Consider the following 22,500-nt stretch of genomic DNA (forward strand, 5'->3'; position numbering starts at 1 on the left):
ATAAGTATTAATTGTATAAAGTCTATGAAGTAATAAATTTTCATATAAGTATTAATTGTATAAAGTCTATGAAGTAATAAATTTTCATATAAGTACTAAATGTATAAAGTCTATGAAGTAATAAATTTTCATATAAGTAGTAAATATATAAAGTCTATGAAGTAATAAATTTTCATATAAGTATTAATTGCATAAAGTCTATGAAGTAGTGAATTTTCATATAAGTATTAAATGTATAAAGTCTATGAAGTAATAAATTTTCATATAAGTAGTAAATATATAAAGTCTATGAAGTAATAAATTTTCATATAAGTATTAATTGTATAAAGTCTATGAAGTAATAAATTTTCATATAAGTATTAATTGTATAAAGTCTATGAAGTAATAAATTTTCATATAAGTATTAATTGTATAAAGTCTATGAAGTAATAAATTTTCATATAAGTACTAAATGTATAAAGTCTATGAAGTAATAAATTTTCATATAAGTAGTAAATATATAAAGTCTATGAAGTAATAAATTTTCATATAAGTATTAATTGCATAAAGTCTATGAAGTAATAAATTTTCATATAAGTACTAAATGTATAAAGTCTATGAAGTAATAAATTTTCATATAAGTAGTAAATATATAAAGTCTATGAAGTAATAAATTTTCATATAAGTATTAATTGTATAAAGTCTATGAAGTAATAAATTTTCATATAAGTATTAATTGTATAAAGTCTATGAAGTAATAAATTTTCATATAAGTATTAAATGTATAAAGTCTATGAAGTAAAATATAAAGTCTATGAAGTAATAAATTTTTATATAAGTATAAAAAATATAAAGTCTATGAAGTAATGAATTTTCATATAAGTATTAATTGTATAAAGTCTATGAAGTAATAAATTTTCATATGAGTATTAAATGTATAAAGTCTATGAAGTAAAATATAAAGTCTATGAAGTAATAAATTTTCATATAAGTAGTAAATATATAAAGTCTATGAAGTAATAAATTTTCATATAAGTATTAATTGTATAAAGTCTATGAAGTAATAAATTTTCATATAAGTATTAATTGTATAAAGTCTATGAAGTAATAAATTTTCATATAAGTATTAATTGTATAAAGTCTATGAAGTAATAAATTTTCATATAAGTATTAATTGTATAAAGTCTATGAAGTAATAAATTTTCATATAAGTACTAAATGTATAAAGTCTATGAAGTAATAAATTTTCATATAAGTATTAATTGCATAAAGTCTATGAAGTAATAAATTTTCATATAAGTACTAAATGTATAAAGTCTATGAAGTAATAAATTTTCATATAAGTAGTAAATATATAAAGTCTATGAAGTAATAAATTTTCATATAAGTATTAATTGTATAAAGTCTATGAAGTAATAAATTTTCATATAAGTATTAATTGTATAAAGTCTATGAAGTAATAAATTTTCATATAAGTATTAATTGTATAAAGTCTATGAAGTAATAAATTTTCATATAAATATTAATTGTATAAAGTCTATGAAGTAATAAATTTTCATATAAGTACTAAATGTATAAAATCTATGAAGTAATAAATTTTCATATAAGTAGTAAATATATAAAGTCTATGAAGTAATAAATTTTCATATAAGTATTAAATGTATAAAGTCTATGAAGTAAAATATAAAGTCTATGAAGTAATAAATTTTTATATAAGTATAAAAAATATAAAGTCTATGAAGTAATGAATTTTCATATAAGTATTAATTGTATAAAGTCTATGAAGTAATAAATTTTCATATAAGTATTAAATGTATAAAGTCTATGAAGTAATAAATTTTCATATAAGTATTAATTGTATAAAGTCTATGAAGTAATAAATTTTCATATAAGTATTAATTGTATAAAGTCTATGAAGTAATAAATTTTCATATAAGTATTAATTGTATAAAGTCTATGAAGTAATAAATTTTCATATAAGTACTAAATGTATAAAGTCTATGAAGTAATAAATTTTCATATAAGTAGTAAATATATAAAGTCTATGAAGTAATAAATTTTCATATAAGTATTAATTGTATAAAGTCTATGAAGTAATAAATTTTCATATAAGTATTAATTGTATAAAGTCTATGAAGTAATAAATTTTCATATAAGTATTAATTGTATAAAGTCTATGAAGTAATAAATTTTCATATAAGTACTAAATGTATAAAGTCTATGAAGTAATAAATTTTCATATAAGTAGTAAATATATAAAGTCTATGAAGTAATAAATTTTCATATAAGTATTAAATGTATAAAGTCTATGAAGTAAAATATAAAGTCTATGAAGTAATAAATTTTTATATAAGTATAAAAAATATAAAGTCTATGAAGTAATGAATTTTCATATAAGTATTAAATGTATAAAGTCTATGAAGTAATAAATTTTCATATAAGTATTAATTGTATAAAGTCTATGAAGTAATAAATTTTCATATAAGTATTAATTGTATAAAGTCTATGAAGTAATAAATTTTCATATAAGTATTAATTGTATAAAGTCTATGAAGTAATAAATTTTCATATAAGTAGTAAATATATAAAATCTATGAAGTAATAAATTTTCATATAAGTATTAAATGTATAAAGTCTATGAAGTAAAATATAAAGTCTATGAAGTAATAAATTTTTATATAAGTATAAAAAATATAAAGTCTATGAAGTAATGAATTTTCATATAAGTATTAAATGTATAAAGTCTATGAAGTAATAAATTTTCATATAAGTATTAATTGTATAAAGTCTATGAAGTAATAAATTTTCATATAAGTATTAATTGTATAAAGTCTATGAAGTAATAAATTTTCATATAAGTATTAATTGTATAAAGTCTATGAAGTAATAAATTTTCATATAAGTATTAATTGTATAAAGTCTATGAAGTAATAAATTTTCATATAAGTAGTAAATATATAAAGTCTATGAAGTAATAAATTTTCATATGAGTATTAAATGTATAAAGTCTATGAAGTAAAATATAAAGTCTATGAAGTAATAAATTTTTATATAAGTATAAAAAATATAAAGTCTATGAAGTAATGAATTTTCATATAAGTATTAAATGTATAAAGTCTATGAAGTAATAAATTTTCATATAAGTATTAAATGTATAAAGTCTATGAAGTAATAAATTTTCATATAAGTATTAAATATGAAGTCATACAAGTTAAAAATTTAAAAAAAAAATCGATTGTAAAAATACTTTTGATGTTATTAGTTGTATTATGACCATGACGATATTTGAAAATGATATAAATTACCCACGTATATATGAGTTTTTAAATTTTAAATAGGTTAAAAGAATTTTTCCATATATTTTCGGGTTGGTAACGTCAACATGGGAGAGAACATTTATAACAAATTTGCACAAATCTGCTCAAATTGACATATACTGAAATAGTACTTATATGAAAATTTATTACTTCATAGACTTTATACATTTAGTACTTATATGAAAATTTTTTACTGCTAGGAAATGTATTATACTTTTATATATTTGAATTCCTTATGTTAGTTTATTAGTAAGAAATTGTTTTTAAATACTTATAAGTATGAATATTACTATACTTATATGATTTATGTATTTAGTACTTGTATGAAAATTTTCATACTTGTATGACTTTATTTACTTAGTATTTATATGGAAATATTTTTTACTTTATATGTATTTTTAAGTAAATATGAAAATGAAAGTTGATTTTGTGTGCCTTTTTATTCCTGGTTTTTATACAGTTAGTTTAAATAGAAATAGATTTTGTTTTATACAAAACTCTATATTCTGTACTAACATATTGTATATAATGAGCGTTTTTTATTCCTGGTTTTTATACAGTTAGTTTAAATAGAAATAGATTTTGTTTTATACAAAACTCTATATTCTGTACTAACATATTGTATATAATGAGCGTTTTTTATTCCTGGTTTTTATACAGTTAGTTTAAATAGAAATAGATTTTGTTTTATACAAAACTCTATATTCTGTACTAACATATTGTATATAATGAGCGTTTTTTATTCCTGGTTTCCTACAGTTAGTTTAAATAGAAATAGATTTTGTTTTATACAAAAACATAAAAAATCTATTATTCTATACTAACATATTGTAGAAATAAATATTAAACAATATTTTAGTTTTATTTGTGAGCTATTCTAATATTTACTCATAAAATATATGTGTAAAAGGATGGTTTTTAAATAAAATAAAATATTAATGTGTTGCACCCGAAAATACTTTTTATCATATATTTATTATTGAAATAAATATAATAGAATTTGAAATTATTAATTTCAAATCAAGAAAAAAATGTATATACTCTTAAAAAAAGGTATATATATTACTATATGCATTGAAATAAAGTAAAATGTATAGAATGATATTATTTGAAAATTTTGCCAATATAAGAAGAAATATCGTTCTTACATAATAATTAAATAATAATATGTATAGAGAACGAAAATTCTTTTCACGATACCAAAACAAAAATTAAAAAAATCCATTACAAAATCACACAATAGAAATGAAATATAATGAAAAAAAATATAATAAAGAAAGAAACATAGAAAAATTGTTGTGTATATTGTAAATGTTTTTATGTTTTGTGTATTTGTGTATAATTTTCAAATAAGAAAATATCATTTTAAACTTTTATATAATATAAAAAATATTATATAAAAAAGAAATATATATTATTCTGGTTGATCCTGCCAGTAGTTATATGCTTGTCTCAAAGATTAAGCCATGCATGTCTAAGTACAAACAAATTAAAAGTGAAACCGCAAAAGGCTCATTATATCAGTTATGGTTCCATAGATCGTTAACAGTTACTTGGATAACTGTGGTAATTCTAGAGCTAATACATGCAAAATAAACACGGACCTTTTGGAACGTGTGCTTTTATTAGGCTAAAACCAAGCGATTATTCGATCGTTATATTGGTTGAACTCTAGATAACTTGCAGATCGTATGGTCTCGTACCGACGACAGATCTTTCAAATGTCTGCCCTATCAACTTTTGATGGTAGTATCTAGGACTACCATGGTTGCAACGGGTAACGGGGAATCAGGGTTCGATTCCGGAGAGGGAGCCTGAGAAACGGCTACCACATCTAAGGAAGGCAGCAGGCGCGTAAATTACCCACTCCCAGTTCGGGGAGGTAGTGACGAAAAATAACAATACAGGACTCATATCCGAGGCCCTGTAATTGGAATGAGTACACTTTAAATCCTTTAACAAGGACCTATTGGAGGGCAAGTCTGGTGCCAGCAGCCGCGGTAATTCCAGCTCCAATAGCGTATATTAAAGTTGTTGCGGTTAAAACGTTCGTAGTTGAATTTGTGCTTCATACGGGTAGTACAACTATAATTGTGGTATGTACATTACCTTATGTATGTAAGCGTATTACCGGTGGAGTTCTTATATATAATTAATACAATGTATTTTTTATATATTCCTCCTATTTAAACCTGCTTCAGTGCTCTTCATCGAGTGTTGTTGTGGGCCGGTACAATTACTTTGAACAAATTAGAGTGCTTAAAGCAGGCTCCAAATGCCTGAATATTTTGTGCATGGAATAATGAAATAAGACCTCTGTTCTACTTTCATTGGTTTTTAGATCAAGAGGTAATGATTAATAGAAGCAGTTTGGGGGCATTAGTATTACGACGCGAGAGGTGAAATTCTTGGACCGTCGTAAGACTAACTTAAGCGAAAGCATTTGCCAAAGATGTTTTCATTAATCAAGAACGAAAGTTAGAGGTTCGAAGGCGATCAGATACCGCCCTAGTTCTAACCATAAACGATGCCAGCTAGCAATTGGGTGTAGCTACTACTATGGCTCTCTCAGTCGCTTCCCGGGAAACCAAAGCTTTTGGGCTCCGGGGGTAGTATGGTTGCAAAGCTGAAACTTAAAGGAATTGACGGAAGGGCACCACCAGGAGTGGAGCCTGCGGCTTAATTTGACTCAACACGGGAAAACTTACCAGGTCCGAACATAAGCGTGTAAGACAGATTGATAGCTCTTTCTCGAATCTATGGGTGGTGGTGCATGGCCGTTCTTAGTTCGTGGAGTGATTTGTCTGGTTAATTCCGATAACGAAAGAGACTCAAATATATTAAATAGATGCTTTCAGGATTATGGTGTTGAAGCTTATATAGCCTTCATTCATGCGTTCATCTTGAATGTACAAGTGTTTGAATGTGTTTATATAAGTGGAGTCGTACCTGTTGGTTTGTCCCATTATAAGGACACTAGCTTCTTAAATGGACAAATTGCGTCTAGCAGTAACGAGATTGAGCAATAACAGGTCTGTGATGCCCTTAGATGTCCTGGGCTGCACGCGCGCTACAATGAAAGTATCAACGTGTATTTCCTAGACCGAGAGGTCCGGGTAAACCGCTGAACCACTTTCATGCTTGGGATTGTGAACTGAAACTGTTCACATGAACTTGGAATTCCCAGTAAGTGTGAGTCATTAACTCGCATTGATTACGTCCCTGCCCTTTGTACACACCGCCCGTCGCTACTACCGATTGAATTATTTAGTGAGGTCTCCGGACGTGATCACTGTGACGCCTTGTGTTTCACGGTTGTTTCGCAAAAGTTGACCGAACTTGATTATTTAGAGGAAGTAAAAGTCGTAACAAGGTTTCCGTAGGTGAACCTGCGGAAGGATCATTATTGTGTTCCTATCCGAAAAGAAAAAAAAATAATTATATAAAAACAAAATAAAAAAAAAGAATAAAAAAGAAAAAAAAGTTTTCTTTTTGTTCTTTTCATTCAAAATGTTTTGAATTATACAATGTTTTGAATGTTTTTCTGTTTTTTTTTTTTTTTTAACTCCTTGTAATGCATTATGACAATATATATTATATTGTGAACTTCGCATACATTGTATTTGAACGCAATAAAAAAACCTTTAAACATATAGCTGTACTTATTATTTATATAGAAAATAATATTTAATTGTGATATTTATATAAAATATTATAAATGATAAGTTAACTTGTTCACATTAACGTGTGTAATACCTTTTTTTTATGGTATTTTCTATTTGTGATTAAAAACATGTTGAAAAATTTAAAAAAAGAAAACGCACAAATAGAGAAGAAAATAATATATAAAAGGTATTACTGTTTTTGTTGACCTAAGACATGCGCAGCTGCAAATGTTTGGGTTTAAAATTACAATTTATTGAAAGATGTTTTAAACTTATGTATTAAAAATTTATTATTGATTAATTATTAATACTTTCAATAAATTAAAATTCTTTGACTTTGAATTAAAAAAATACAAAAAAATTATCACTCTAAGCGGTGGATCACTCGGCTCATGGGTCGATGAAGAACGCAGCAAACTGTGCGTCATCGTGTGAACTGCAGGACACATGAACATCGACATTTTGAACGCATATTGCGGTCCATGCTGTTATGTACTTTAATTAATTTTAAAGTGCTGCTTGGACTACATATGGTTGAGGGTTGTAAGACTATGCTAAATTAGTTGCTTATTCTTTTAGTCAATTAATAGAATTTAAGCATATGGCATATTATTGGATTGTATTTTTCAATCCATAATATTAATAGCATAAAAAGAAATATAGAAAATATATTCTTGAATACCTCATATTTGAACGAAAATTTATGATAAATGAGAATCTTAGTATTCCCATAAAAGAAAAAATTTTCAACATTATTTAAATTATATTAAATAATACATAAGAGGAATGTCTAGCATAAAATAAATTTTTATTCTAGAATTAATTCACTCTATTGTATTGAGAAAAATTTATAATAAAAAAAAATATATGATATGTGGAGGAATAATGTTGTTAATTTTATTAATTATTATATTATGAATTTTAAAAAGGGATGAAAAGATTGAATAATATTGAGTAATCAAGATATAAAAATATATTTCTTTAAAATAGCAAATAGCAAAAAAATTAAATAAAAATAAACAAATCAATCTAAAATATATTTTATACAACCTCAACTCATATGGGACTACCCCCTGAATTTAAGCATATTAATGAGGGGAGGAAAAGAAACTAACAAGGATTTTCTTAGTAGCGGCGAGCGAAAAGAAAATAGTTCAGCACTAAGTCACTTTGTCTATATGGCAAATGTGAGATGCAGTGTATGGAATATCTTAATATCTAGTATGAGAAATTAACGATTTAAGTCCTTCTTAAATGAGGCCATTTACTCATAGAGGGTGCCAGGCCCGTATAACGTTAATGATTACTAGAAAGATATTTCCAAAGAGTCGTGTTGCTTGATAGTGCAGCACTAAGTGGGTGGTAAACTCCATCTAAAACTAAATATAACCATGAGACCGATAGTAAACAAGTACCGTGAGGGAAAGTTGAAAAGAACTCTGAATAGAGAGTTAAATAGTACGTGAAACTGCTTAGAGGTTAAGCCCGATGAACCTGAATATCCATTATGAAAAATTCATCATTATAACTGTAGTATTTAATTTTAAATATTATAGTAATAGTGTGCATTTTTTTCATATAAGGACATTGTAATCTATTAACATAATAAAATATTTATCAAAAGATCATTGGTTTTTAAGTTTATTCAAATTAATTTGCTTTTAGCTTATTAACATAGAATAATTACTGATGATTTGATAAAGTGTTGATAGATTTTATTATATATAATGCTAAAATTCTTTTGAATTTTACAATAATATTATTATCATTGATTTTAATATTAATTGTATGCATTTATATGATTAACAATGCGAAAGATTCAGGATACCTTCGGGACCCGTCTTGAAACACGGACCAAGGAGTCTAACATATGTGCAAGTCATTGGGTTATATTAAACCTAATGGCGAAATTAACTTAACTGTATTAATAATGGGATTAATTTTTAATGTATTACATTATTAATTCAATCCCGGGGCGTTCCATATAGTTATGTATAATGATAATTTATTATTATTTATACCTCTAACTGGAGCGTACCTTGAGCATATATGCTGTGACCCGAAAGATGGTGAACTATACTTGATCAGGTTGAAGTCAGGGGAAACCCTGATGGAAGACCGGAACAGTTCTGACGTGCAAATCGATTGTCAGAATTGAGTATAGGGGCGAAAGACCAATCGAACCATCTAGTAGCTGGTTCCCTCCGAAGTTTCCCTCAGGATAGCTGGTGCATTTAAAAATTATGTAAAATAATCTTATCTGGTAAAGCGAATGATTAGAGGCCTTAGGGTCGAAACGACCTTAACCTATTCTCAAACTTTAAATGGGTAAGAACCTCACCTTTCTTGATATGAAGGTTGAGGTTATGATATAATGTGCCCAGTGGGCCACTTTTGGTAAGCAGAACTGGCGCTGTGGGATGAACCAAACGTAATGTTACGGTGCCTAAATTAACAACTCATGCAGATACCATGAAAGGCGTTGGTTGCTTAAAACAGCAGGACGGTGGACATGGAAGTCGTAATCCGCTAAGGAGTGTGTAACAACTCACCTGCCGAAGCAACTAGCCCTTAAAATGGATGGCGCTTAAGTTGTATACCTATACATTACCGCTAAAGTACATGATTTATAATACAATTTCGGTTGGATTATAAATTTTGAAACTTTAGTGAGTAGGAGGGTACAATGGTGTGCTTAGAAGTGTTTGGCGTAAGCCTGCATGGAGCCGCTATTGGTACAGATCTTGGTGGTAGTAGCAAATAATCGAATGAGACCTTGGAGGACTGAAGTGGAGAAGGGTTTCGTGTGAACAGTGGTTGATCACGAGTTAGTCGGTCCTAAGTTCAAGGCGAAAGCCGAAAATTTTCAAGTTTTAATGAAATGAAATGAATGAATTTTTATTCCATAGTAATTAAACACTTGAATAATTTTGAACGAAAGGGAATACGGTTCCAATTCCGTAACCTGTTGAGTATCCGTTTGTTATTAAAAATGGGCCTTGTGCTCATCCTGGCAACAGGAACGACCATAAAGAAGCCGTCGAGAGGTATCGGAAGAGTTTTCTTTTCTGTTTTATAGTCGTACTACCATGGAAGTCTTTCGAAGAGAGATATGGTAGATGGACTAGAAGAGCATGACATTTACTGTTGTGTCGATATTTTCTCCTCGGACCTTGAAAATTTATGGTGGGGTTACGCAAACTTCTCAACAGGCCGTACCAATATCCGCAGCTGGTCTCCAAGGTGAAGAGTCTCTAGTCGATAGAATAATGTAGGTAAGGGAAGTCGGCAAATTAGATCCGTAACTTCGGGATAAGGATTGGCTCTGAAGATTGAGATAGTCGGGCTTGATTGGGAAGCAATACCATGGTTTATGTACTCGTTCTGGGTAAATAGAGAATTTCGATTCTTGTTCCCCGGATAGTAGTTACGTAGCCAATTGTGGAACTTTCTTGCTAAAATTTCTAAAGGATTTATTATTGTATAGATACTTTTTAAATTATAACGATTATCAATTAACAATCAATTCAGAACTGGCACGGACTTGGGGAATCCGACTGTCTAATTAAAACAAAGCATTGTGATGGCCCTAACGGGTGTTGACACAATGTGATTTCTGCCCAGTGCTCTGAATGTCAAAGTGAAGAAATTCAAGTAAGCGCGGGTAAACGGCGGGAGTAACTATGACTCTCTTAAGGTAGCCAAATGCCTCGTCATCTAATTAGTGACGCGCATGAATGGATTAACGAGATTCCCTCTGTCCCTATCTACTGATTCGTTGTTTGGATTCCGACGCGAATAGACGTGCGTGCGCATCGTTGCGATTAATTAGTGATTTTTTCGATTTTCTTTTGTGCGGTATTTGTTTACGCGAGTGAGTTGGCACCGTTGCTTGGCGGGTGTGAAAATTGTTGTTGCGATTTCCGTGGAATTTCGTTTTGTGCGGGTATTCGCTGGAAATTGTTTTTGCTCGGTTACGGGACCGCGTGTGTGGTTTTTCGTGCTAGGGCACGAATTGCGCGTTTTTAGGAAATTTTTGGCGTGGGCATATTAAGTAGCGGTAAGTACATATTTTTTAATATTGTGTACTGTACCTTTAGGTACTACCGCAACGTGGTTGTTATTGTTGTGGGACTCTCCGTACAGTTCCAGTTTAGTGCTGTGTTGTTGGCATTGTTTGCCGGCTGGACTGCTTGTTTGGAGTGCTGTGTTGGGCATCTGGCGTTCAGTTGGTCAGTGTCAGCAAGTCCTGAGCAGGATTGCTCAATAGGTACCGGCGGCTGTCCCAGTGTTGGAGACAGTGAATCCTGTGCAGACAAACGGTCGTAGTAGTGTGCGTTTAGCCCACGGATCGATTCGGTTCAGCGCCACATCGGTCGACTCGCAACCGTTACGGGGACTTGTTCCGTCCGGCGGTCATTTGAGTGACCTTGTCCAGACCATTTGGTTGGAGTTGTGGGCTGTACCCTTGCGAGAACGCCTTAATCGTCCGCTTGGGTCGTCGCTGCTACAGAGCGGGTCTGCGCTTGCGACACTTTTTTCAGCGCGTTCAGTCGCACGTACGTGGCGAGCGGCTGTTTCGGGGTCTTGTCTGAACGAGTCCCATCTGCGTCAGTGGTACGCTTGGCGGATCAGCCTACCGAAAGGCGAAGTCCGAAGGTAGAGATGCCTCCACCACGGAGGAGGAGGGTTAAGTCCCTCGCTGGGAGCGAAGAGTCGGGGCCATCAACCATTACGGTCGACACTTCGGGAGACGAGATGGTGGGGCCATCGGTAAGGTCCCCGCCACGGCGGAAGGCGCGTGTGGGGTCGCCGGAAGAAACGGGGGGTGATGAGGGTGGGAGCGGTAGTGGTAGCGGTTGCGGTAACGGTGACACCGCTGAAAAAGCGGCTGTTCACCCCGCAAAGTCGGGCGAGGGCGAAGTGGGTGTTGCGTGCGTTGATACGGGCGCGAAGAAAAAGGGCGCTAGCAAAATGAGCGTGAGCAAGAGCGGCGCGAGCAACCGTGGAGCTCTTAAGGGGGGTGTTGTTGTCGGGGGTGGTGCGGTTAGCCATGTCGCGGCTATTAAGAAAATTTCGGCGGAGCTTAGCGAAGTAGTTTTTGGGGCCGAAAATTTCGCTATAGGGACCGTGAAGGGGCTGATGGAGCTTGCCTCGAAGTACGAGGCACTTCTGATGACGGTTGTAGCCGAGAATGCCCATCTTCGCGGTCAAGTTGACGCCCTTAGAGGAAGCTGTGGGGGACACTCCTCGCCGCCGAGCAGGTCAATGCCGGCTCCATCGGCACCGATGCCTCCGCCCCCAGCACCTGTACTGGAGGCGATTGCACCGGTGGCGCAGAAGCCTGTTGAGACCTGGTCCGTTGTGGTTAGGAGTAAGGGGCCTGCAGCTTCCTCTGAGGAAGTGATTAAAAAAGTAGTTAAGGAGGTGGGTCCTTCCCTGGGGGTAAGGATCCACGAGGTTAGGCCAATTAAGGGTGGTGGGGCGGTTATCCGCACTCCCTCTGTTTTAGAGAGGGAGAAAGTTGCGACAAACGCGAAATTCGGGGAGGTGGGGTTGGACGTGACTGTCAACCGGAAGTTGGGTCCTCGGGTTGTAGTCCAGGGGGTTCATACGGAGATCTCCCATGATGAGTTCATGGAAGAGTTACTCCGGCTGAACCTTCAGGATTTCAGCCCGGCGTCCCAGAGGTCTGACGTAAGGATGGTCAGTCGCCCCTGGAAGGTGGCCCCTGATGGTAGCACCAATGTCGTCCTTGAGGGTACGGACAAAATGATGTCCGCCCTCCTGGAGGCAGGTAGGTGCTACATCAAGTGGTTCTCCTTCCGGGTGCGACCGGATAGCCCCGTTGCTGGCTGCTTCCGGTGTATGAGTTTCGACCATAGAGTGGCTGTGTGTAGGGCCAAATCAGATGTCTGCCGGAGGTGCGGTCAGGAAGGCCACAGAGCTGCCAGTTGCGTCAATGCACTCCATTGCCGCAACTGCGCATTCAAGGGTAGACCAGCTGGGCATCTTATGATGTCCGCTGTCTGCCCGATATACTGTGGCATTGTTGAGCGCGCCCTCGCCAGACACTGATGGGGGGAATTATACAGTTAAACTGCCAGGGGGCGTATGCCGTAATGTGTGAATTGGGGGGGTGTATGGCTGAGGGGAGGTGCGGCATTGCCTTACTCCAGGAGCCCTACGCCACCAATGGTGTGGTTCGGGGTCTTCCTGGTAGTTTCAGGGTCTTCACGGACCTTGGGGCTAATGCTGCAATTGTTGTGAGTGATCCCAACTACGATTGTGTAGTTGTGGATTCCTCACAACTGGGTGTATGTGTCGCGATAGAGGGGGAGTTCGGTAGGCTGATTGTAGCTAGTTTGTACTGCAAATTTAGCGAGCCCCTAGAGCCCTACCTGGGCTACATGGATAAGCTACTACTACTTGCGAGTAGTAGCCCATTTATCCTAGGGCTGGATGCGAATGCCTCGTCTTCGATGTGGTTTAGTAAGGTATCCCGGCATTCGTCTGGATATCAAAGCCACAGTCGAGGCGAGGCATTAAGTGAATGGGTGGTGGCTAAAAACCTCCACATTGTGAATGAGCCGAGTAAATGGTACACGTTTGATGGGCCTGGGGGCGTGAGTGACATTGACGTGACGCTTATGAATCAGGCAGCAGATAGGGCGTTCGTAGCTAGATGGGAGGTTAAGGGAGGGTGGGGATTGAGTGATCATAATTTGATCCAAATTATGGTTACTCCCAAATCCCCTCCCTCGCTGTATGAGAGTCCATTGCGGCGATGGCGTACCTCTGGTATCGACTGGAACCAATATGGACGATCTGTCAGGGAAGCGGTATTGGGTATACCGCTTATAGCGTTTGAGGATTTGGGGGTCGATGAGCAGGTTGCTCGTCTTTATGAGGTAGTGTGGGGGGTTAATGATAGGGTACTTAGAAAGTGTGAAAGTTTTATCGTTAGGAAAATTAAGTGGTGGACGCATGAGTTAACCTTGAAGAGGAGGACTGTCAGGCGATTGAGGCGAAAGTTTCAACGCGCTCGGCGGTCCAATTCTGACAGGCTGTCCCAGCTTAGGCATGAACTTAGTTGTGCGGCTAGGGAATATAAGGATATGTTGGTAAAAGTTAAAGAAGAGGAGTGGAGGAGTTTCGTGAGTGAGAATAGGGACGACCCGTGGGGTCAGGTCTATAGGATCTGCCGGGGTCGTAAGAGGGAGGACGTTACCTCTCTTCGCGTTGGTGACACTATGTTATCAACGTGGAGAGAGTGTGCGGGGGCTTTGTTAGGAGCGTTCTTTCCTAGGGCGGAGGTTCAGGTACCTCAAGCACAAGAGGTACCTGTCCCTCCATTAGACGATGGAGAGTTGGGGTACGCCTTTGGCCTGGTCAGGTCTAAACGGTCCCCAGGTTTTGATGGTTTGAACGGAGAGATGTGCAAAAGCTTGTGGAAGTTCATTCCGGAATACTTGGAGGCCATTTATAATAAGTGCGTGTGGGAGGGTTATTTTCCACGCGAGTGGAAAATTGCTAGGGTTGTACCTCTCCTGAAGTCCCCTGATAAGATCAGGAGTGATCCTCGCTCTTATCGGGGCATCAGTCTCCTTCCAGTACTTGGAAAAGTGCTGGAAAGAGTTATGGTGGAACGGCTTCAGGAGCTAACGCGGGGTATGTGGTCGGATAGACAGTATGGGTTCAGGAAAGGACGCAGTGTAGAGGATGCGTGGTTCTACGTTCAGGGTGCTGTTAGGGAGAATGTCAACAAATATGTCCTTGGCATATTTGTTGACTTCAAGGGGGCATTTGATTACCTAAGCTGGGATCGAGTGTTGCAACGGCTGGAGGAGCTTGGCTGTCCGGAAATTACTCTTTGGCGGAGTTACTTTTCGGACAGAAAAGCCTCTCTAGTCGGAATGAATGGGAGTGTGGAGATCGGAGTGGTTCGTGGCTGCCCGCAGGGATCCATCTGCGGTCCATATATTTGGAACCTCATGATGGACTCTCTGCTTGGACAGCTCGAACCCCTCTGTAAATGTTGTGCGTATGCGGACGACCTTCTCCTTCTGGTTGAAGGTCGATCGCGATTTGAGTTAGAGCGGGCGGGAGGACAATTTTTAGAAATTGTAAATAGTTGGGGTTTAGGTGTGGGGGTAGACATATCGATGGACAAAACGGTGACAATGCTGCTTAAGGGCAGATTGTCGCCGGTTCGTCCACCGATTGTCAAGGTGAATGGGGTCAGCATCAGGTATGTGACGCAAGTCAAATACCTGGGGCTGACCATGAGTGAAAGAATGTGCTTTACTCCACACTTAGCGATTCTGAAGGAGCGACTGCAGGCGGTCGTAGGCAAAGTGCGACGCATCTTGAGGAGCGATTGGGGCCTTGGACGCCGTGCTGTTCGCACCATATACCGTGGTCTATTTGTTGCTTGTGCCACTTATGGAGCCGCAATATGGTGGGAATCAGCGATGACGGTCTCTGGTCGCCGAAAACTCCTCTCGGTGCAACGTTGCATGATGCTTGCATGTTTGCCTGTATGTCGCACCGTTTCAACGGATGCGATGCAGGTTTTACTAGGTGCACCCCCTCTTGACCTGATTGTCGTACAGCGAGCTGTTGCATTCAGGTTAAGAAGGGGCTTGAGTGTGTCATTGCTGCGGAATGATTGGATTTCCGATGATGATGTGGAGAGGGAGGGATTTCTAGGGAGCAAGAGGCTTCTAGATGATAGGGTTAGGAGTAGGTGGCAAGACCGTTGGGACAATAGTCCTAACGGTCGGGTGACTTATGAGTACATCCGGGATGTTAGGTTCGTTGAGGGTAACCCAGACTTCAGATTTTGTCTGAGTCTGGGTTTTTTGTTAACGGGGCATGGGCCTCTGAATGCATTTTTGCATCAGAGGCACCTTTCTGATAGGTCGGGGTGTTTGTGTGGGGCGCGTCGTGAAGACTGGGTTCACTTGATCGCGGAGTGCCCGATGTACTCGGACATTAGGGATCTAGGGGGTATGGGGATTAGCTGGACTGATGGACGGTTAGATGTTAGCGGTGTGATCTCCACTAGTCGGAATGCCGAACAGTTAGGGTCGTTTGCGCGTGAATTGTTTAGGCGGCGGAGGCGTTTAACTGTGAGTTAGGGTTAGCTTCTTGTGTGAAAGGTGTGTGAGTGTAATGTGCGTATGGGGTTCAACCCTTGGTTACCAGTCCAGAGCTGTATGGAGGCTCAACTGGTAGTAGCTTCGGCTACGAGGTCTGACCGGAGACTTAATTCTGGTACCACGGGGAGCAGGGGCCCTTGGAGTTCGCTCCAACCTGCTCGTGCGGACTGGCCCTTCGGGGAGTATCGTGGTGGTTGTGGTTTATACCCAAATGCGGGAAGAACTGACGTTTTGTCAGTTCAATGTGGAGTTGCATTGCAACCGGGTGCCGGACCCAAAGTACGGCAGAGGTTTTAGATAGGCCTCGAACCTTACCAAGGTGTGTAGTGTGTCCATTCCACACTACCAATCGGTACTGAAAAATGCCTTGCATTTTTGGGGCGCTGATCAACGCATTGTATTGATACGCTGTGCTTTTGAGCGCCGTGAGATAAGGCCGTCGACGGCAGGTACTCACGTTAAACACACCGGACGTTGTCCCTATCTACTATTCGTTGTTTGGATTCCGACGCGAATAGACGTGCGTGCGCATCGTTGTGATTAGTAATTTTCGGTGATTTTTCGGTATTTTCTTTTGAGCGATATTTGTTTACGCGTTAGCATAAGCACCGTTGCTTGTCGAGTGTGTGAAATTGTTGCTACAATTTCTTGCGGAATTTCGCTTTGTGCGAGTATTCGCGTTTTGTTGTTAGTGCTCGGGTACGTGACCGCGAGTGTGTTTTTTCGTGCAAGGGCACAATTGGCGCGTTTTTTGGGCATTTTTCGGTGGAATAGCGGTAAGTACATATTTTTTAATATTGTGTACAGTACCTTAGGTGCTACCGCAACGTGGTCGTTCACGTTGTTGTTGGTGGGGGACTTTTTGCATAGCCCCAGTTTAGTGCCGTATTGTTGGTATTCTTTGCCGGCAGAGTCGCCTATTTGGAGTGTTGTGTTGGGCATCTGGTGTTCAGTTGGCCAGTTTCAGCAGGTTTCGAGCAGGATTGCTCAAAAGGTACCAGCGTCTGTCCAGTGTCGAAGTGAGTGTACCGTGTGCAGACAAACGGTCGTAGCAGTGTGCGTTTAACCCACGGATCGGTTCGGTCCAGCGCCACATCGGTCGACTCGCGGCCGTTACGGGGACATTGATCCGTCCGGCGGTCAATTTGAGTGACCTCTGTCCAGGCCTTTTGGCTGGAGTTGTGGGCTGTACCCTAGCGAGAACGCATTAATCGTCCGCTTGGGTCGTCGCTGCTATAGAGCGGGTCTGCGCTAGAGATACTTTCTCCAGCGCGTTCAGTTGCACGTACTTGGCGAGCGGCTGTTTTCGGCATCTGTTGAACTAGTGCCATCTGCGTCAGTGGTAAGTTCGGCGGATCAGCCTACCAAAGGGCGTCCGAAGGCAAGAATGCCTCCACCACGGAGGAGGAGGGTTAAATCCCTCGCTGGGAGTGAGGAGTCCGGTCCATCGGTGGTAACGGTGGACACTTCGGGAGACGAGGCGGTGAGGCCATCGGTGAGGTCCCCGCCACGGCGGAAGGCGCGTTTGGGGTCGCCGGCAGAAACGGGGGGTGATGAGGGCGGGAGCGGTAGTGGTAGCGGTTGCGATAACGGTGACACCGCTGAAAAAGCGGCTGTTCACCCCGCAAAGTCGGGCGAGGGCGAAGTGGGTGTTGCGCGCGTTGATACGGGCGCGAAGAAAACGGGCGCTAGCAAAACGAGCGCGAGCAATACGAGCGCGAGCAAGGGCGGCGCGAGCAACCGTGGTGCTCTTAAGGGGGGTGTTGTTGTCGGGGGTGGTGCGGTTAGCCATGTCGCGGCTATTAAGAAAATTTCGGCGGAGCTAAGCGAAGTAGTTTTTGGGGCCGAAAATTTCGCTATAGGGACCGCGAAGGGGCTGATGGAGCTTGCCTCGAAATACGAGGCACTTCTGATGACGGTAGTAACCGAGAATGCCCATCTTCGTGGTCAAGTTGACGCCCTTAGAGGAGGCTGTGGAGGACACTCCTCGCCGCCGAGCAGGTCAATGCCGGCTCCATCGGCACCGATGCCTCCGCCCCCAGCACCTGTACTGGAGGCGATTGCACCGGTGGCGCAGAAGCCTGTTGAGACCTGGTCAGTTGTGGTTAGGAGTAAGGGGCCTGCAGCTTCCTCTGAGGAAGTCATTAAAAAAGTTGTTAAGGAGGTGGGTCCTTCCCTGGGGGTAAGGATCCACGAGGTTAGGCCAATTAAGGGTGGTGGGGCGGTTATCCGCACTCCCTCTGTTTTAGAGAGGGAGAAAGTTGCGATGAACGCGAAATTCGGGGAGGTGGGGTTGGACGTGACTGTCAACCGGAAGTTGGGTCCTCGGGTTGTAGTCCAGGGGGTTCACACGGAGATCTCCCATGATGAGTTCATGGAAGAGTTACTCCGGCTGAACCTTCAGGATTTTAGCCCGGCGTCCCAGAGGTCAGATGTGAGGATGGTCAGTCGTCCCTGGAAGGTGGCCCCTGATGGTAGCACCAATGTCGTCCTTGAGGGTACGGACAAAATGATGTCCGCCCTCTTGGAGGCAGGTAGGTGCTACATCAAGTGGTTCTCCTTCCGGGTGCGACCGGATAGCCCCGTTGCTGGCTGCTTCCGGTGTATGAGTTTCGACCATAGAGTGGCTGTGTGTAGGGCCAAATCAGATGTCTGCCGGAGGTGCGGTCAGGAAGGCCACAGAGCTGCCAGTTGCGTCAATGCACTCCATTGCCGCAACTGCGCATTCAAGGGTAGACCAGCTGGGCATCTTATGATGTCCGCTGTCTGCCCGATATACTGTGGCATTGTTGAGCGCGCCCTCGCCAGACACTGATGGGGGGGATTATACAGTTAAACTGCCAGGGGGCGTATGCCGTAATGTGTGAATTGGGGGGGTGTATGGCTGAGGGGAGGTGCGGCATTGCCTTACTCCAGGAGCCCTACGCCACCAATGGTGTGGTTCGGGGTCTTCCTGGTAGTTTCAAGGTCTTCACGGACCTTGGGGCTAATGCTGCAATTGTTGTGAGTGATCCCAACTACGATTGTGTAGTTGTGGATTCCTCACAACTGGGTGTATGTGTCGCGATAGAGGGGGAGTTCGGTAGGCTGATTGTAGCTAGTTTGTACTGCAAATTTAGCGAGCCCCTAGAGCCCTACCTGGGCTACATGGATAAGCTACTACTACTTGCGAGTAGTAGCCCATTTATCCTAGGGCTGGATGCGAATGCCTCGTCTTCGATGTGGTTTAGTAAGGTATCCCGGCATTCGTCTGGATATCAAAGCCACAGTCGAGGCGAGGCATTAAGTGAATGGGTGGTGGCTAAAAACCTCCACATTGTGAATGAGCCGAGTGAATGGTACACGTTTGATGGGCCTGGGGGCGTGAGTGACATTGACGTGACGCTTATGAATCAGGCAGCAGATAGGGCGTTCGTAGCTAGATGGGAGGTTAAGGGAGGGTGGGGATTGAGTGATCATAATTTGATCCAAATTATGGTTACTCCCAAATCCCCTCCCTCGCTGTATGAGAGTCCATTGCGGCGATGGCGTACCTCTGGTATCGACTGGAACCAATATGGACGATCTGTCAGGGAAGCGGTATTGGGTATACCGCTTAGAGCGTTTGAGGATTTGGGGGTTGATGAGCAGGTTGCTCGTCTTTATGAGGTAGTGTGGGGGGTTAATGATAGGGTACTTAGAAAGTGTGAAAGTTTTATCGTTAGGAAAATTAAGTGGTGGACGCATGAGTTAACCTTGAAGAGGAGGACTGTCAGGCGATTGAGGCGAAAGTTTCAACGCGCTCGGCGGTCCAATTCTGACAGGCTGTCCCAGCTTAGGCATGAACTTAGTTGTGCTGCTAGGGAATATAAGGATATGTTGGTAAAAGTTAAAGAAGAGGAGTGGAGGAGTTTCGTGAGTGAGAATAGGGACGACCCGTGGGGTCAGGTCTATAGGATCTGCCGGGGTCGTAAGAGGGAGGACGTTACCTCTCTTCGCGTTGGTGACACTATGTTATCAACGTGGAGAGAGTGTGCGGGGGCTTTGTTAGGAGCGTTCTTTCCTAGGGCGGAGGTTCAGGTACCTCAAGCACAAGAGGTACCTGTCCCTCCATTAGACGATGGAGAGTTGGGGTACGCCTTTGGCCTGGTCAGGTCTAAACGGTCCCCAGGTTTTGATGGTTTGAACGGAGAGATGTGCAAAAGCTTGTGGAAGTTCATTCCGGAATACTTGGAGGCCATTTATAATAAGTGCGTGTGGGAGGGTTATTTTCCACGCGAGTGGAAAATTGCTAGGGTTGTACCTCTCCTGAAGTCCCCTGATAAGATCAGGAGTGATCCTCGCTCTTATCGGGGCATCAGTCTCCTTCCAGTACTTGGAAAAGTGCTGGAAAGAGTTATGGTGGAACGGCTTCAGGAGCTAACGCGGGGTATGTGGTCGGATAGACAGTATGGGTTCAGGAAAGGACGCAGTGTAGAGGATGCGTGGTTCTACGTTCAGGGTGCTGTTAGGGAGAATGTCAACAAATATGTCCTTGGCATATTTGTTGACTTCAAGGGGGCATTTGATTACCTAAGCTGGGATCGAGTGTTGCAACGGCTGGAGGAGCTTGGCTGTCCGGAAATTACTCTTTGGCGGAGTTACTTTTCGGACAGAAAAGCCTCTCTAGTCGGAATGAATGGGAGTGTGGAGATCGGAGTGGTTCGTGGCTGCCCGCAGGGATCCATCTGCGGTCCATATATTTGGAACCTCATGATGGACTCTCTGCTTGGACAGCTCGAACCCCTCTGTAAATGTTGTGCGTATGCGGACGACCTTCTCCTTCTGGTTGAAGGTCGATCGCGATTTGAGTTAGAGCGGGCGGGAGGACAATTTTTAGAAATTGTAAATAGTTGGGGTTTAGGTGTGGGGGTTGACATATCGATGGACAAAACGGTGACAATGCTGCTTAAGGGCAGATTGTCTCCGGTTCGTCCACCGATTGTCCGTGTGAATGGGGTCAGCATCAGGTATGTGACGCAAGTCAAATACCTGGGGCTGACCATGAGTGAAAGAATGTGTTTTACTCCACACTTGGCGAATTTGAAGGAGCGACTGCAGGCGGTCGTAGGCAAAGTGCGACGCATCTTGAGGAGCGATTGGGGCCTTGGACGCCGTGCTGTTCGCACCATATACCGTGGTCTATTTGTGGCTTGTGCCACTTATGGAGCCGCAATATGGTGGGAAACAGCGATGACGGTCTCTGGTCGCCGAAAACTCCTCTCGGTGCAACGTTGCATGATGCTTGCATGTTTGCCTGTATGTCGCACCGTTTCAACGGATGCGATGCAGGTTTTACTAGGTGCACCCCCTCTTGACCTGATTGTCATACAGCGTGCTGTTGCTTTCAGGTTAAGAAGGGGCTTGAGTGTGTCATTGCTGCGGAATGACTGGATTTCCGATGATGATGTGGAGAGGGAGGGGTATCTAGGGAGCAAGAGGCTTCTAGATGATAGGGTTAGGAGTAGGTGGCAAGACCGTTGGGACAATAGTCCTAACGGTCGGGTGACTTATGAGTACATCCGGGATGTTAGGTTCGTTGAGGGTAACCCAGACTTCAGATTTTGTCTGAGTCTGGGTTTTTTGTTAACGGGGCATGGGCCTCTGAATGCATTTTTGCATCAGAGGCACCTTTCTGATAGGTCGGGGTGTTTATGTGGGGCGCGATGTGAAGACTGGGCTCACTTGATCGCGGAGTGCCCGATGTACTCGGACATTAGGGATCTAGGGGGTATGGGGATTAGCTGGACTGATGGACGGTTAGATGTTAGCGGTGTGATCTCCACTAGTCGGAATGCCGAACAGTTAGGGTCGTTTGCGCGTGAATTGTTTAGGCGGCGGAGGCGTTTAACTGTGAGTTAGGGTTAGCTTCTTGTGTGAAAGGTGTGTGAGTGTAATGTGCGTATGGGGTTCAACCCTTGGTTACCAGTCCAGAGCTGTATGGAGGCTCAACTGGTAGTAGCTTCGGCTACGAGGTCTGACCGGAGACTTAATTCTGGTACCACGGGGAGCAGGGGCCCTTGGAGTTCGCTCCAACCTGCTCGTGCGGACTGGCCCTTCGGGGAGTATCGTGGTGGTTGTGGTTTATACCCAAATGCGGGAAGAACTGACGTTTTGTCAGTTCAATGTGGAGTTGCATTGCAACCGGGTGCCGGACCCAAAGTACGGCAGAGGTTTTAGATAGGCCTCGAACCTTACCAAGGTGTGTAGTGTGTCCATTCCACACTACCAATCGGTACTGAAATATGCCTAGCATTTTCGGGGCGCTGATCAACGCATTGTATTGATACGCTGTGCTTTTGAGCGCCGTGAGATAAGGCCGTCGACGGCAGGTACTCACGTTAAACACACCGGACG

At 40.8% G+C, this 22,500-nt stretch overlaps 1 protein-coding gene, 2 non-coding genes and 1 pseudogene across 3 annotated transcripts in view; all 4 read left to right on the forward strand.

The window, feature by feature from the left end:
- The first annotated feature begins 4,712 nt into the window (after nt 1-4,712).
- Nucleotides 4,713-6,702, forward strand: LOC138858545 (small subunit ribosomal RNA). Its single transcript, XR_011397633.1, has one exon. It is a non-coding gene; the product is annotated as a small subunit ribosomal RNA (ribosomal RNA).
- A 624-nt stretch (nt 6,703-7,326) lies between these two features.
- LOC138858611 (5.8S ribosomal RNA) lies at nt 7,327-7,505 on the forward strand. The gene has a single exon (XR_011397663.1). It is a non-coding gene; the product is annotated as a 5.8S ribosomal RNA (ribosomal RNA).
- A 502-nt stretch (nt 7,506-8,007) lies between these two features.
- Nucleotides 8,008-10,780, forward strand: LOC138858577 (large subunit ribosomal RNA; annotated as a pseudogene).
- An 846-nt stretch (nt 10,781-11,626) lies between these two features.
- Nucleotides 11,627-22,500, forward strand: part of LOC138858515 (protein qua-1-like) — a 25,772-nt gene continuing 14,898 nt past the window's right edge. The window contains exons 1-2 of the mRNA XM_070112816.1: nt 11,627-11,941; nt 17,405-17,908. Of these exons, the coding sequence (XP_069968917.1) occupies nt 11,627-11,941; nt 17,405-17,908 (819 nt within the window). The remainder of the gene's footprint in view (nt 11,942-17,404; nt 17,909-22,500) is intronic.

Source organism: Bactrocera oleae, unplaced genomic scaffold (assembly GCF_042242935.1).
Source record: "Bactrocera oleae isolate idBacOlea1 unplaced genomic scaffold, idBacOlea1 ctg00000010.1, whole genome shotgun sequence".
NCBI classification, from domain to species: domain Eukaryota; kingdom Metazoa; phylum Arthropoda; class Insecta; order Diptera; family Tephritidae; genus Bactrocera; species Bactrocera oleae.